The 14,248-nt window shown below is 43.5% G+C and overlaps 1 protein-coding gene across 1 annotated transcript in view; it reads right to left on the reverse strand.

Moving 5' to 3' along the window:
* Positions 1-12: 12 nt before the first annotated feature.
* Positions 13-14,248, reverse strand: part of pcnt (pericentrin) — a 33,777-nt gene continuing 19,541 nt past the window's right edge. The window contains exons 36-61 of the mRNA XM_085342543.1: positions 13,998-14,160; positions 13,591-13,833; positions 12,904-13,136; positions 12,622-12,729; positions 12,065-12,085; positions 11,429-11,665; positions 11,164-11,337; positions 10,778-10,930; positions 9,941-10,120; positions 8,817-9,842; positions 7,478-7,648; positions 7,185-7,362; positions 6,620-6,930; positions 6,427-6,529; positions 6,151-6,323; positions 5,799-6,071; positions 5,461-5,618; positions 5,139-5,268; positions 4,226-5,017; positions 3,920-4,135; positions 3,590-3,805; positions 3,196-3,422; positions 3,037-3,113; positions 2,807-2,948; positions 2,580-2,707; positions 13-301 (exon numbers count right to left, since the gene is read on the reverse strand). Coding sequence (XP_085198669.1) covers positions 270-301; positions 2,580-2,707; positions 2,807-2,948; positions 3,037-3,113; positions 3,196-3,422; positions 3,590-3,805; positions 3,920-4,135; positions 4,226-5,017; positions 5,139-5,268; positions 5,461-5,618; positions 5,799-6,071; positions 6,151-6,323; positions 6,427-6,529; positions 6,620-6,930; positions 7,185-7,362; positions 7,478-7,648; positions 8,817-9,842; positions 9,941-10,120; positions 10,778-10,930; positions 11,164-11,337; positions 11,429-11,665; positions 12,065-12,085; positions 12,622-12,729; positions 12,904-13,136; positions 13,591-13,833; positions 13,998-14,160 — 5,865 coding nt within the window. The 3' untranslated portion in view covers positions 13-269. The remainder of the gene's footprint in view (positions 302-2,579; positions 2,708-2,806; positions 2,949-3,036; positions 3,114-3,195; positions 3,423-3,589; positions 3,806-3,919; positions 4,136-4,225; positions 5,018-5,138; positions 5,269-5,460; positions 5,619-5,798; positions 6,072-6,150; positions 6,324-6,426; positions 6,530-6,619; positions 6,931-7,184; positions 7,363-7,477; positions 7,649-8,816; positions 9,843-9,940; positions 10,121-10,777; positions 10,931-11,163; positions 11,338-11,428; positions 11,666-12,064; positions 12,086-12,621; positions 12,730-12,903; positions 13,137-13,590; positions 13,834-13,997; positions 14,161-14,248) is intronic.

Consider the following 14,248-nt stretch of genomic DNA (forward strand, 5'->3'; position numbering starts at 1 on the left):
AAACTAGTGCATTTAGTAACACGTGTGGAGAACATTAACACCATTTACAGAGCACAAAAAAAGCAAACAGTGTTTGAGAAACAGTGTATAAAGAGTGACTTTCAAAATATTGGCAGTACACAGGATAGAAAAATTACCCTCCAAAAATAATTAAAAAATAATTTAGTATAAAAGTCAGGAAACTTATAATTTCTATACATTTCTACAAGATGTAAGGCATGAGCAGTTTTGAAACAATATGCAGGCAGATTCAGTCTTTAGATTTCAGGCTACTTTGGATCAGGCAGGAGACCAGATGAACCTACAGAAAGGGGAGAAGAAGAAAAATTAGATGCAGCAACAAAACTGGCACCTTACATAAACAGGAACCAAGCTAAAGTTTAAAATGGTCTTGACTAGAAGTTCCTTTCAGTAAACGTAGTAGTTATTTAGTAGTTTTCCAACTAGTTAATAAACAAAATACTTGACTTTTAAAATTATGACAATGTACTGAAAAATAGCACTGACATAATTCTTGTTAGAGAACTGCATCTCTAGCTCTAAGACTAAAAGCAGTAAGGCACAGGAGCATTGATGGCGAAAGTTATGAGATAAGTAGATGAGCATGTGCCACTATTCCCTCAAAATTTCAGAGTGCACCTCAAAACAGTTCAACATTTACACAAACAAAGTTAAATAAAACAAGACATAAAAACAAATGTAGCTGAAATGGAATAAACTATTCCACTCAGTGACTTCATGCTCTGCAGGGTTTTGCATCCACGTTATGCATCTACTGCACCAGCTTAACCTCTTTTCTTCACACATACAGAGCCACCTGGGCTTCAGACATTGTACTCGATGTAACTATGTACCTCCTTTGTTCTACTTTTCCAGATGCATTCAACTCGTTCACCGTGTTGACAGGAAGCTCTGCCATGTGCTCAGCCACGGTTTAAATCTTGAATCATCACTTATTATGGCATCATCATGCCTCAGTATCACATTTCTGACAGCTTAGCTTCTCACTGCATTGACAGCCAGATCTCACAGCACACCACATGACATGTCTCTCAAAAATTATTATTTAATACGTTTGAATTCAATTTTATAGAACAACCCTGCAGGACATGTACATTTCCAGACCAAAGTTATCCCCTGTAATAGACTGTGCTCGGTGACTAGTGACAAGTCAGTCCCTGAGCACTGTGCTACTTTGTCCTTCAGTGGAGTGAGTGTGTTACACTCACACTCACCTGGCCCATATAGGTAAAGGGGCGACAAGCAGCTCAGGTACAGCCAAGTCCCGTTCTCTTGCAGCCAGTGCTGCCGATAACCAATCATATCAGGGGAACAGGGTGACTGTAGTTTCCTTTCCTCTTTGGGGGGTGGGGATAAATGAGTCTTGTTTACTAGGTTGGAAGATGATAGAGCACAGGTTTTGTGGGATGTGGAAACAATTTTATTTCATTTTTTTAAACCAGTATGGTCCCGGGGGGGGGGGGAGAGAAGAAGAAAAAAAAAAAAAAAAAAAAAAAATTAATAATAATAATAAATATATCTATCTATCTATCTATCTATCTATCTATCTATCTATCTATATCTGAATGGTTAACTGACTTGCACCAGACTAATGGCTATAAAAATGCATAGGAAACATCTCCCAGAAACAGGGTGATTTATTTAGGAGACATGCATGAAGCACCAGGATCAGCTCACACAACATTTATCTTTTTAGAGGGTTGCTAAGTCACACAGTCAGATTCACAAATTCTTTCAATGGCAGACAAAGCAGACTAGAATGCTCATGCCTGCAATACATTTTAACAGAATTTTCAGGTACCTGGGAGTTTCTTCAACAGCACAAAGTGCATTTATATATGCAAAAAGCCCAACATGGTCTCCTTTATGTAGAGAACCAGCAAGCTTTTGCTTCCCAGGCAAAAGCTCCCCGGCATAACTCCTTCAGGGTTATGTCGGGGAAGGGCATCTGGCATAAAACCTTGCCAAATCAAACATGTGGAGCAACCTGCTGTGGTGACCAGGGAGCAGCTGAAAGTCATTTTAAAGAGCCCGATACAATTTAGTCACTTGTCAGTAAAGCCGTCTCGTGGCTGGTTGGTTAATTTGGTTTAGGGCACTTCCAAGAGAGATGATTGTGTGACTCTTTCCTCCCTTTTCCATGTTTACAAGTATTATCTTGTGTTCTTTAGAGTGTACTGAAAGTACACTTGGGCCATTCCTAGGCTACTATTGTGTAGTCTGATGCTGGTACAAGTGCTATATCCCAGTGCCCTGAAACATCTTCCAGTTTGATATTCAAATAAATTAAGTGTTCAGAACCCCTTAAATTGTGCTCAATAAGGCAAACCCAATGCTGTCAGTGTTGAGCTGTTTGAAGACCATCACCACAGTGTTTTCTCTCAAGCCTGTGCACTGCTCAATCTGTCATGGTTTGCTATGGCCAAGCAGACATACAGCAACAGTGTTCCCACCTGTAAACCAATGAACTTACCATTAGGGATACACCCTGTGTTCGCAGTGAATACCTTATAACCCCCCCCCCCTCTCCCCTCTTTCGTATTCTAAATGCTACTCGCCTTGCTTGGCTCCCACCAACCGCTGCTGGACTTTCTCTAGATGACGGATATATTCTGTCAGGGATTGTTCTGGATCCTGAGCTGTTCCACCTGATTGTACAGAGGCCAAAGGGGTACTGGAGTGTGACCTGAAGAGTGTAGAAAGCGTATTTAAGAAGACGAAAAAAAACCTAAAAACTAATTGAATCATATCAGTTTCTAATAAAATCTGCTAAGCGAGGCCAAACCTGTGGCGCAGCCTGAAGGGCGATTTGCTGGGTGGGACGAGCGCTGACAGAGTGTCTATGTAGATGGCGCTGCTGTCTCGGATCTGCGTCGGGTCAGAATTTGATCTTGGCTGCTGCTGCCTTAAAACTTCAGCTTTAGGCCCTGCCAGGAACAATAAAATTAAATTACCTATGCACTCATACTCACTTGGATAATACACGCAAGTCTAAACTATGTAGACAGAGCTGACCTGGAGCATGCCCATTGACAACCCCAGTTGATAATCTTCGGATTGCTTTCTGCCATTTCCTCGTCAGGAACCTCATTCTGAAAAAGTGCATGGAATTAACTAATAATCTCTGCCTTCTAGGGAATACAACTAATATGTATATGATGATACATTTCTTACCTTGAGACCGCAATTATGACTTGCACTGCAGCCCTAAATCGTCCGAGGGGTCTACGCTTGGAGGAGACTGGGGGTGAGGGTCGAGCTCCCATGTGAGCGATAAGACACAGCGTGGCTTGTTCACACTCCTGGAATCCTCCTATCAGCAGCAGCAAGTAACGCTTCTGGTACACCAGAGCTTTCCTGAAGCTCTCAGCTCGCAGGTAGCGCTCATAGTAACGCTGAAGCTGCAAATCAAGCAAACGCTGTCAACATTTCATCCCTATACAACCAACAGCGTACAGCGAAGCCAGAAATGGCAATTAGGTCCTTTGGAGTCAATATCTGTTCTTGAAAAGCTGTTGCAAAAATGGTTATTACACCCCTAATTTATCCTGATGTGCTGCCTACTGACCTTGCTCTGGCTGGATATGTCGTAGACAGGCCTATTTTCGGTTTCCGCGGTGACCTTGGCGAGCTCATTCTCTGTGCGGCGCAGTTGTCGCTCCAGGCAGGTGAGTTTGTGTTTGAGAGTGGCCCTCTCCTGGCTCAGTGATGTCACACGCTCTGTCAACTCAGAGTTCTCCTTCAGTAACGTCTCCAACAGGTTGGAAGACGACTTGGACGGCGTCTAAGGTGAGAAAAAGTTCATTTAGCAATGATTACATGTGCTAAAATGTAATCCTAATGAAAAACTTTGTCACAATAGTTTGGATTCCTCATAGGGATTAAAGCACTTGAATACCTGCTGGTGCTGCTTTAACACTCCTGCCTGGCCACCATCAGTATGGAGGTTGGTGTGGGGGTGCTGGAAAGGTTCAGCTTCGCGTTGTTGTCCCGCTGTTTGTCCAGACAGGCGCTGAGCAGCCATCTCTCTCTCGTCTCTTTCCAGCTCTGCCAGAGTGCGCTGCAGCTCCTGCATACGCTGCTGGTCCTGCTGCCTCAACAACTCCAACTCACACTAAAGTCAGAAATGTTCACAATGATGTGTCTGTATGGATTTGCATAGGCAGTGAGTACACTAGAGAAGATTTGGGCTGATGCATCTTACCAGTTTGCTGTTGATCCTCTCCTGTCGCCTCTCTCTTTCCATCTGCTCTTGCATCTCCTTCCTCTTTTCCCTTTCCCACTGCTCCTCCCTCTCCCTCTCTTTGTCCTTCAGCACTCGGAGTCTCTCCTTCAGCTCTGCGAGTTCCACCCCTTGGCGCCTGGACTGCTCTCGCTCCACCTCTAAAGCCTGGTTTGCTTCCTGTTTCTGCTCCTTCAGAGTCTCAATTGTGATACGATTTCGGGTGGCTGCTTCCTGCTCCTTCTGAAGCTCCTCCCTCCTCGTTCTGTCCTCTTCTTCCCATCGCCTCCTGCTCTGTAGTAACTCTGCCCTCAGTCTGTCCGCCACAGCTGCCAACTCCTCCCCTTGCCTTCGCTCTTGCTCTAGCTGGGAGCGCAAGTCCGAGATGAACTTCCTGTCTCTTGCAGCGTCGGCATCATGTCTACGGCTGAGCTCATCCACCTGCCTGGAGCAGCGGTCTTGCTCTTCATCAAGCTTCCTGTGAGAATCTGCAAGCTTCGAGTGAATTTCAGTCAAGCGAGTTTCTGCTTCAGTCAGCAGGAGCTCCTGACGAGTCTTTTCTTGCAAGCTGAGCTCTTGTTGCTGGGAAGAACGTTTGCGTTCATCTTCTAGCTCCTTCTGAGTGTCCTCCAGGCGTTTCTCTAGCAGCAAACAGCGGGACTGTTCAATCTGAAGTTCTTGTCTCAGGTTGCTACAGGCCACCCTTTCCTGCTCCACCTGCCCCTTTAGAGACATGACCTCTGACCTCAGCTTCTCAGAAGACACCTGTACATTCTAGACAGAGTACATTGCATAAAAACACAAACATTGGGTAGTGATGTTACAAATGTAGCGAACTGAAGTTTTCTGTACGAATAGAAAATTTTAGTAGTGTCCATTTTTAGTGCTCTCTTACCTCTCTCCTTTCCTCCTCCTCCCTTCCTTTACGCAGACTTAGAGCCCTCTCCTGCTCCAGTTCTTGTTGAAGCTCACACACTCTGGCCTGCTCTCTCCTCAAAGCTTCCTCAGCCTCTTCTATCGTCAGCCTGAAGAAAATTGGTCATTTCCAACTTTACCATAGTTACATTTAGACTAAAACATTAAAAAAAAAAAAAAGTTTAGGAAAGGGGCCCTTTAACATGCCTCAACAATGAAGTTGAAACCCATCTGATTTGCAAAATGCTGATTCACAGGGGAGGCCTGTTTAAGTGCCTGTATTCTGAGCAGGTAATACATACCTGAGCGACATCGTTTTGTTCTTCTGCTCTTGCTGAGCGTCATGTGCACATTTGAGTTGTTTCTGGCTCTCCTCCAGCTCTGCCCTCAGTTGGGATTCATCCCGTCGTTCAGTCTGCAATTGATCTCTGTGCCAGTTACTGTCAACTCTGTCATCAGTCTGAGAAAGATGGTGAAAAAAAAAAAAAAGATTTATACAGATACAAGGTAAGTTAATGCACCATGTTAAGTTAAACTCATCTTACACCTGAATGAAAAATAATATCTTCATGCCAATAACCGATTTAAAACAAATTATCCTTTAAATAGAAGAAATTTTGAACCAGCGCTTGAAACTCACTTGGGAGTGTCTTTGTGCCATTCGACAGAGCAGCTCTCTGAGTGCAATCACAGTCTCCTGCAATGCCCTCTTCTCCTGCTGCCAGCTCATGGGAGGATTAGATGATTTATCTTGGTGGTGCAGTACAGCAGAGCCATCTTCAGCATGATGCTGCGACAGACTCAGTGAGCAGGCTTTTAAGTCCAACACATGAGACTGTGCTGATGGATTGACACGACGCTGAGACAAGGTCAGAATTCTGCAGCTTTCTTGATAAACTTTCTTCAACAGTCCCTGCGTGAAGAAAGTGAAGTGAAGAAAAATCTGGCTTTTTGTTAGTTTAACATGTTTATCAAATGTGTGTGAAGCCTACCTGAAGCTCAGGTGACAACAGATCATCACTATAGCTCATACTGCCCGCAGCACTGTCCGTGTTAGCGGTGGGGTCAACTCCTCTACAGCGGAGGTACTCAATAAACTGAGCATCCAGTCTCTCAGTCTGCTCCAACTCCAGTCTCAGCCTAGCACCCAGTTCTGAACTCACATCTGAATAAGAGGAGAACAGCGACGTTCAGCTGCCTTTATGCAGAATATCCAGATATAAAAGTGACTCAAAATCCTCACAAGTCACAGGTGTGGAAATACTCACTGCTGCCATATCCGTCACTGGCCCATTCAGGTGCCGACAAGGAAGAGGTGGAGCCAAGTGGTGAGGAAGGAGTCGTTAGGTCAAGTCCTTCCAATTCACGTACCTGTGAACAAGAAAACATAATAATCTGAGTGAGAACTGAAACCAAAAGAAATGAACACATGGTTTACATATCTGAGCTCGAACTACATACTTTATCGGCATCCAGTGAATCGAGGATGGAGTAGTTCTCAGACACTGACACAGAGCGTGGCGAGTGGGAACTCTGTGTAGCTGGGTCTGGGGTGATCGTCCTGGAGTGTGAAGGAGGCTCCATTACAACCCTGGGAGAGGGTTTGACCTGGGGGAGGTCCAGGCCTGTGTTATTCAAGCCACTGAGCTCAGAGGTGTGGAAACGTTCAAGGATTCGGTCCTCAGAGCACTCGAGTCTTCTTAAAACCTCCGGAGAGCTCAGAGAGTCTTCGTGGTGAGACACAATGTCCTCGAAAGCTCCGACAGAAATATCTGACAGCGAAAGAAAAGAAAAAAAGATCAGTATGAGAACATGTTTCTGTTAAAACGTTCAGGGGGCTCTATAAATCATGTTTTAAACAAAGTTTGCATTTCTTATTTTAAAACCCAAATTCCACTGTTCCTTGTAAACATAAAAGGCTAGGTCAAATAGATTTCCATTGTCATTGCTTTTTATAGGCTTGCACATAATCATAAATCAATATTTACCCTCACACAATCAGTGCAAAGACTTATTTAGTGCTCACCCTTATGTGGGTATCCCTGAAGTGTGTCCTGTTGGCCCTGCTGTCGGAGCTGCTGCAGCTCTCTCTGCTGATAGGCCAATTCCTCCTCCTGTGCAGCCAAGTCCTCCTGAACGCTTTGAAGTTCTGCCTTCAGTTGTTGGTTGTCCGCTTCAAGGTCAATGAGAGCACGATCTTTGGTCTGCCAGAGAAATTGTGACATTAAAACGCAGCAGTCAAGCTTCAAGCACTCAGACCACCACATTAAAACCACTATACATCTTATCTGATAATGTGTGGTCCACTCCGATTCCCACCTGAACTTCCTCATGCAGTTTTTCAGCCCTTTCTGTACTGGTACTCAGACCCTGTCTCAGTGCAGTCAGCTCTGTCCTCAGAGCCTGATGTTCTTCCTTGAGCTTGGACAGCTCAACCTCCTTTTGTCTCAAGGCAGTGTCTGCTTTAGCCAAGGTCTCCTCAGCATGGGTCTGAAGTGGAAGAAAGACATCCACAGAAACATTAAGTGTCATATCACACCCCTTTTCCTTTAGCCCCCCCCCCAAAAAAAGAAAACATACACAAACCTTATATAACCAGATTTAAACACTTTCAAATATAACAGCATTTTACTGAGTATAGTCAGTGTATGCATCTGTTGCATAAGCTGTAATCTTTCACTCGCATTACAAACAACTACATCAATGTAACATGAAGAGAGAAATTTGCCAAAAGCTGTGAACTAGTAAAAAACAAAAACAACAAGCTCCGATAAAATGCAGAGACATGCTACAAACTAACCAGTGCATTAAATAAGTCATGCTCTCTTTTCTTACCACATCCTGCCAAGTTAGAACAAAACACGAAAAATAAAGTGCAACACAGCTTTAAAAGCCAGTGCTACCAAAGATTTTCTTCCTGCTTCCTCTTTTTAATGTCACTTCCTCTGTGCGGGTCAAGATTTTGCTATCTCTCAGTGCTGCGCCACGTCACAACAGCAACGCCCCTAATTATAACCAGATGTGGTCTTGCGGCACAGCTGTATGCTTCGGAGGGGAAAGAAAAAGAAAAGCAGCAGCAAAATATTTCCTGTTTCGTACTGAGGCTTGTTTAATTTTAAAGAGGTTGCTGGACAACTGACATTTTTGAAAAATAACTCTTTTGAGTGACAATAAACAGATTTGTTCAGTGAAACTATTACAATTTTAAAAACTGAAGATTAGAGCATGTTTTACTGCTCTGTTTAATGAAATACTCAAACAGTTAAAACATTTTAATATTATATGGTTATTACAGATTGAATGATAAATTGAGCGATTCTTGTATAGCACTTTTCTACTCTCCTGCAGCACTCAAAGCGGTTTATACAAACGTGTCTCATTCACCCATTCATACAAGCACTTTTTTCCTATGCTGAAATGCTTTTAATCCAACAGTCACACATGTTCATACTCCAATGAATGTGTCAGACTAGAGCAGCCAGGGATCGAACCACCAACCTTCCAATTGTACATACACACAAAGACAGTAAAGGTTTATGGGAGACAGAAATATGGCCGACGTATCCGCAAATTAGACCATCACTGATGACAGATAGCTGTGTTCAAAGTGAATGAGCCAATAATAAGGTTTGTTCTTTAAAACTAAACCAACACCTACCAGCACTTCCTTTTGAGCCTCTTCTTGACTGGTTTCGTTTTCGTTTAGCTTAACTGTCAGGTCCTGGATGAGGGCTCTCAGTGAAGTCACTTCCTGTTGTAGCTTTTCAATTTCCTCTTGGAGCTGGCCCTCTCTCCTCCTCAGTGCCTCACGTTCAGCAGAAAGCTCCCCCTTCACAGTCTCCAGGGTTTTAATTCTTGCCCTTTCCTGAGCCACCTGTTCCTCCATATCGACCACCTCTGCTCGTAGCTCCTGGACTTGTCTCTCAAGAGTGAGACTGCTTTCTCTGAGGATGCCCATTTCCATTTCCATCTCCGTCTCCTTTGTTTTTAGAGTTTTGATCTCTCGCACCCTCTCCTCTTCATTAGTCTGGAGTTCCAAAACCTGAGAGCTGAGGCGGGCTTTTTCCTCCTGCAGGGTACCCGCCTCTTCTGCTTGAACTTTCCAGCCGTTCCGCTCCTCCTCTGATAGCTTCCTCTTCTCCCTCTCCTCTTCTAGCTGGGCTGTGACCTCTTCCAGCTCAGTTTCCTTCAGGGAGAGGAGACTTTGGATTTCATCTGACTTTTTTCTCTCAGCTTTTAGCCTCTTTCCAAATTCTTCCCCGTGCCCTCTGTACTCTTCCTCCTGGGTGAGCAGTAATCGTTCCAGTCCCTCTTTCTCTGCCACTGCAGTCTCGAGTTGACTCTGAAGGGCCTTGATACGAGAACGAAGAGATCGGGAGGCGGTAGAATGAGTCAGGCTGAGTTCATGCTTTAGGCTGTTCGGCCCCGCTTTCTTCTCTTGTTCTTGGATGGTATCGTTTTGAGGTTCGGGGCTGGGGGCGGGTGAAGGATTGATGCTGTCACCGTCCTGAGAGTCACTGACTTCATGCAGGTTGGGTCCCAGGGTGGCGAGTTCTGCTTGCAGCGTACTGATTACCTCGTGAAGGCGCTCCTCTTCTTCCTGTTTGTCTTGGCGCACTCTTGTGATTTCAGATTTAAGATGTTCCACCTGTGAGCGCAGATCTTCAAGCTCAGCTTCCAGAACCTTTTATCAAAAAAAACAATCAAAACGATTCCATTAAAAATAAATCATGGCCTCACCAGGTATGTGCACTCAAATATTTAGTTAGCGTTTACACTGACCTTGTTATTGCTGGTATTCTCAAGTTCCTGTTCCAGTCTTTGGAGTTCACTGTTGAGGTGGTCGATCTCGTGGTTTTTCTCCTGAAGAAGTGCTGAAGGGAGCGTCTCTTCATCCATTTCATCTTCTTTGCAAAGTTGCTCCTTTTCCTCCTTAAGTATCGTCAGGGCAGACACATTTTCCTGGAATTGGTGGTGCATTATCAGTTATCCTCAGATTCAACTGTTTTTCAAGTAACCATAATGAGTGTAACTGAGGAAATATTAAATAGAGAAAAAATAAATCTGCTGCAAAACCAGAAAAACTGATATTTAAAAAAATAAAAAAAATGTTATCGATGCGTTTTAAACTGTAAAAACCTGTGATTCACGGTACAGGGCTAGCTCAGAGCAGCAGATAAAACAGTCTTCCCATCTGCACTGCTTCACTCAGTCACATTTAAAAATAATAATAATAATTAAAAAAAAAATTTCAGTCAGGCTTTGTTTGGGTGTAGCAGTCTGACGTAGCAGGCTTGATAGAAGTTGATGTAGCAACAGAAAAGTAAATGCAACAAGTAATCATCTTACTTTTATCAGCCATGAAGTGTGCAAGTAAGCTAAGGCTACAGTAAAGTAACCGCAGGAAGGGAGGAGACTCACAAAAAAAAACCAAGTCTTCAAAAGCTGAGATGACAATATAATTATGGCACAAGTATTCTTTGCTGCAGTCATGGTTTTACATGAAAGTACAAATGTTGGACCAACGCAACTTATTGAATTGTATTGAACTGTATAGTGTAACATATTTTAGGTCAGTTACATTGTTTAGTCATCTGAGAAACACATCCCACTTCTTACCTTCAGGGCAGTAATTTGCTCTTGGAGCTCATTAACATGTGCTGCATTGGAATTAGTCAGCAGCTCCAGCTGTAGTGTGAGGTGTTTTACTTCAGCTTCCTTTATATTCAAGTCTCTCTGCACGGTCTCCAGCTGGCCAAGCAGAACCTCAACCTAAGAAATGCAACGTAACTATTTAAATCAAAACCAAAATACAATTTTCAAGTTCTGCATTTGCTGATAACTAATCAGACTTATGGCTTTAAAAGATTGACTAAGACATCACAAACATTTTTCCAACCAAAAGGTGGCAGCACAGCAAAACGTGTCAAACAACAACCGCCACCACACATCTGCTCAAATCTTCTTAGCTACTAAAAACTAGCGTTACATAAAACCTAACAGACCTCCTGCTCTTTGCTCTGTAGACTCTGTTGAGCAGTGTCTAGGGCATCCTTAAGCTCCTGGGTGGGGTCACGCATGTTGTCATGGTAACAGTGTCTCGTCTCATCCAATTTGGACTGCAGGGCTGAGATCTGAAGCCTGCTGGACAGCTGCTGCTGCTCTAGTGCCTGTTTATCCTGACAAAGAGAGCGAGAACATCAGCTAACTCTTGAGGGAGGATGCACACCAACACTTCACCTGAACTCAAAGTGTGCACTTTGCCCTTACTTGTGTAAGCTCCTGCTCTCTCAGCTTCGCTTTTTGAAGTTCTTGTTCCAGTTGACCGACGCATCTGTTACTCTCTACACTGTTGAGCAGCGCTTGCTCCAACTCTCTGATTCGACCGGCCAGCTTGTCTATCTCCTCATTGCGTTCTGCAAGATCGCACTGGGCTTGCTGACAGGTTCCAAGCAAAGAAGAATAGTCCTCGGTCTTATCTTTGATAACACCTTGCAAGCTCTCAACCTGCAGAGGCAGAAAGATTGATTCAGTTTCAGGGTTTTAAGATGGAAAACTGCAAATTTAAAACAAACAAAAACAAACAAGCCAAAGAACAAAACGCTTACATGATAAGATGCTTTAAAAAAACAAAAAAAACAAAAAACATAAACACAGCCAATCCAGATCTGCAGCCACTGGTTGGGACACTGAATTTAAGCCATTTCAGAGAGCAGCAACATGAAGATGAAAGACAGATGACGTATGAAAAAGATGCAAATGAATATTAGCAAATGGACTACTGAATACTAATGAATGCAGAACCTATAACCAGTACATAAGCACTACAAAAAAGATGATGCAAACCACACACACACCATGCACGACAGAGAGCTAAGACAAGCATGCTACAGTTAGATTTCATACCTGCAGAACCAAGTCCTCAAACTACAGCAATCCATTCAGCACAGGGATAAACACATGGTAATAGTCAGGCTCATTGGCAAACACCACATTCATCACTTCAACACCAGTAACACTATGTACTCCACAGCTGACTTGCAAACAGTAATCACACCAAACAAACACTACAACTGCGACACACTAGAAACAGAAACATTTTGTTTAACAAATTCTGGTTAAATACATCGTGCTATAAATCAGAGCATTGAAATACTTTAACCTGTGTTTAAATCACAAAACATTGCACACAAAAAAAGACATCTGTTGTTGAAGCCAACAAAGCCATTGATCCAAACACGAGAGTTTTAACTGAGACTATGCCTGTGGTAATGAATTTGAAATTTAGGCTGAATTACAGGATAGCAGTAGATCTGATAAGACAATGTTTGAAGGAAAAAGAAAAGAAGAACAAAAGCTGCTGTTAAGGTACTTCTGTTTTGAGTTTAAGAAATGCTTTGTGACCAAATCACAGGCTGAGAAAAGCTGTAATATTTACAGACACACACAGTTAAGTGCCTCACCTGGTATCCTTTATTATCCACACTAGGAGTCTGTCTGAGCTGGGCCTCAAGCCTGCGGATCTCCTGCTGGAACTCATCCCGCTCGTGTTCACGTTCCACAGCCTGCTCCTATTATGGAAGGCAACAAATTCAGTGAAAGCCTGTCCGCTGCATTAAGCACCAACTTGGAAAATAGTCTATGACACTTTAATAACCTTGGAAAAACAATCAAGAAAGAATCCATGATATCCAAATGCAAACAAACCCAAAGATTACACACCAGTTTAATTTGTCAAGCCTCACCTCGATAAACTGCCTGTCATGTTTAAGCTGCTTCTCCAGTGCTTGGACACGCTGGTTGAGGTCTTCAGTGTGGGTCTTGTGGTGCAGCTCCGTCTCCAGGCCTCTGGTTTCCTGCTCCTCGAGCTCCCTCTCCAGAGTCCGGAGACGAAGGGACAGAGAGCGGTGGTCCTTCTCTGCCTGCCGCTGCAAGTCCAGCCTATCTTGGGACAAACGATCAGTCTCTGCCAACAAAGCTTGAAAAATAAAAAGAGGAATTAAAGTCAGTAAAATTGTTTTCATTCAGTTAAATTCAGATGAATTTAAAAAAAAAAAAAAAAAAAGCAGAGGCAGAATATGAGTGAGGTTAAATACTGACAATTCAGCATAATCTGCCTTAAGAAATAGAACAGCAAATGACAGCACTCCAAGATGCTTTGCCACACGCTATTGGTAATTGCAATATTACAAAAAGCAACCTCACAGCACTGCAAATATACTGCATATTCATCCCCACTCCCTTCTCACACACTAATACTCCACTCTGACCCACAAACCTGCGTCAGGATCTAAATTGAGCCAATGGCCTACGGAGAGAAGACACGTCTGAGCACAGACATTATATAAGCGCACAGTCAAACTCGCTAAAGAGGTCATGTAGCATTTTATGCAGACAAATGATTTCATGTTTTTGTACTCCCCTCCACTAACCTTTCTCTCTCTCCCCAAGTCCAGCAGAGAGATGCTCCTTGTGTCGCAGGAGGATGGCATGCTCCTCAGTCAGCTCATGATGCTTCACTCTGAGAGTGTCCAGCTCTACGGTAAGACCCTCCATCTGGTGTAGCTTCACCTTCAGGTCCTCTAGCTCCTCCACAAGCCTCTCCTCTTGAGTCTCCTTCTGCTGTAGAGACTCCTCTAGGGCTGCTTTTTCAGCCATGTAGCCTTCAAGAAGACCTGAAGAAATCATGCAAATGGTACAAGTTTATTTAAAAAGGGAACGACCTCAAACACGACTGAGCGTTACAAACGGCAGAGCTGTTAAACTGTGGTGCAAGTGCTAAATGTGCAGCATAATCAGAAGACAGCAGCAGTATGCCAAACAAAGACATAGTGCTCACCTTCTGCTTTGTGAAGCTCCACCTGAAGCTGACTTTTAAGCTTGGCCTCCTGATCAAGCTGCTCCATTAGACGCTTGTGCTGTTCAAGGAGTTGTGCAGAGTCTTCTCTGCCTTGAGAAAACTTTTCCTCCAGAGAAAGATGAACACTGTGAGTCTGCTCCAGCTGGAGAAATGACCAGCATAAAATGATCAGACACCTTGCAAGGCTGTAAAACAGGAAAAAAACAAAAAAAAAACAAAAACCCCTATGT

This window comes from Diplotaxodon limnothrissa, linkage group LG19 (genome assembly GCF_057381915.1).
Source record: "Diplotaxodon limnothrissa isolate DT_005_m linkage group LG19, D_limnothrissa_male_GT1.1, whole genome shotgun sequence".
Classification (NCBI taxonomy): domain Eukaryota; kingdom Metazoa; phylum Chordata; class Actinopteri; order Cichliformes; family Cichlidae; genus Diplotaxodon; species Diplotaxodon limnothrissa.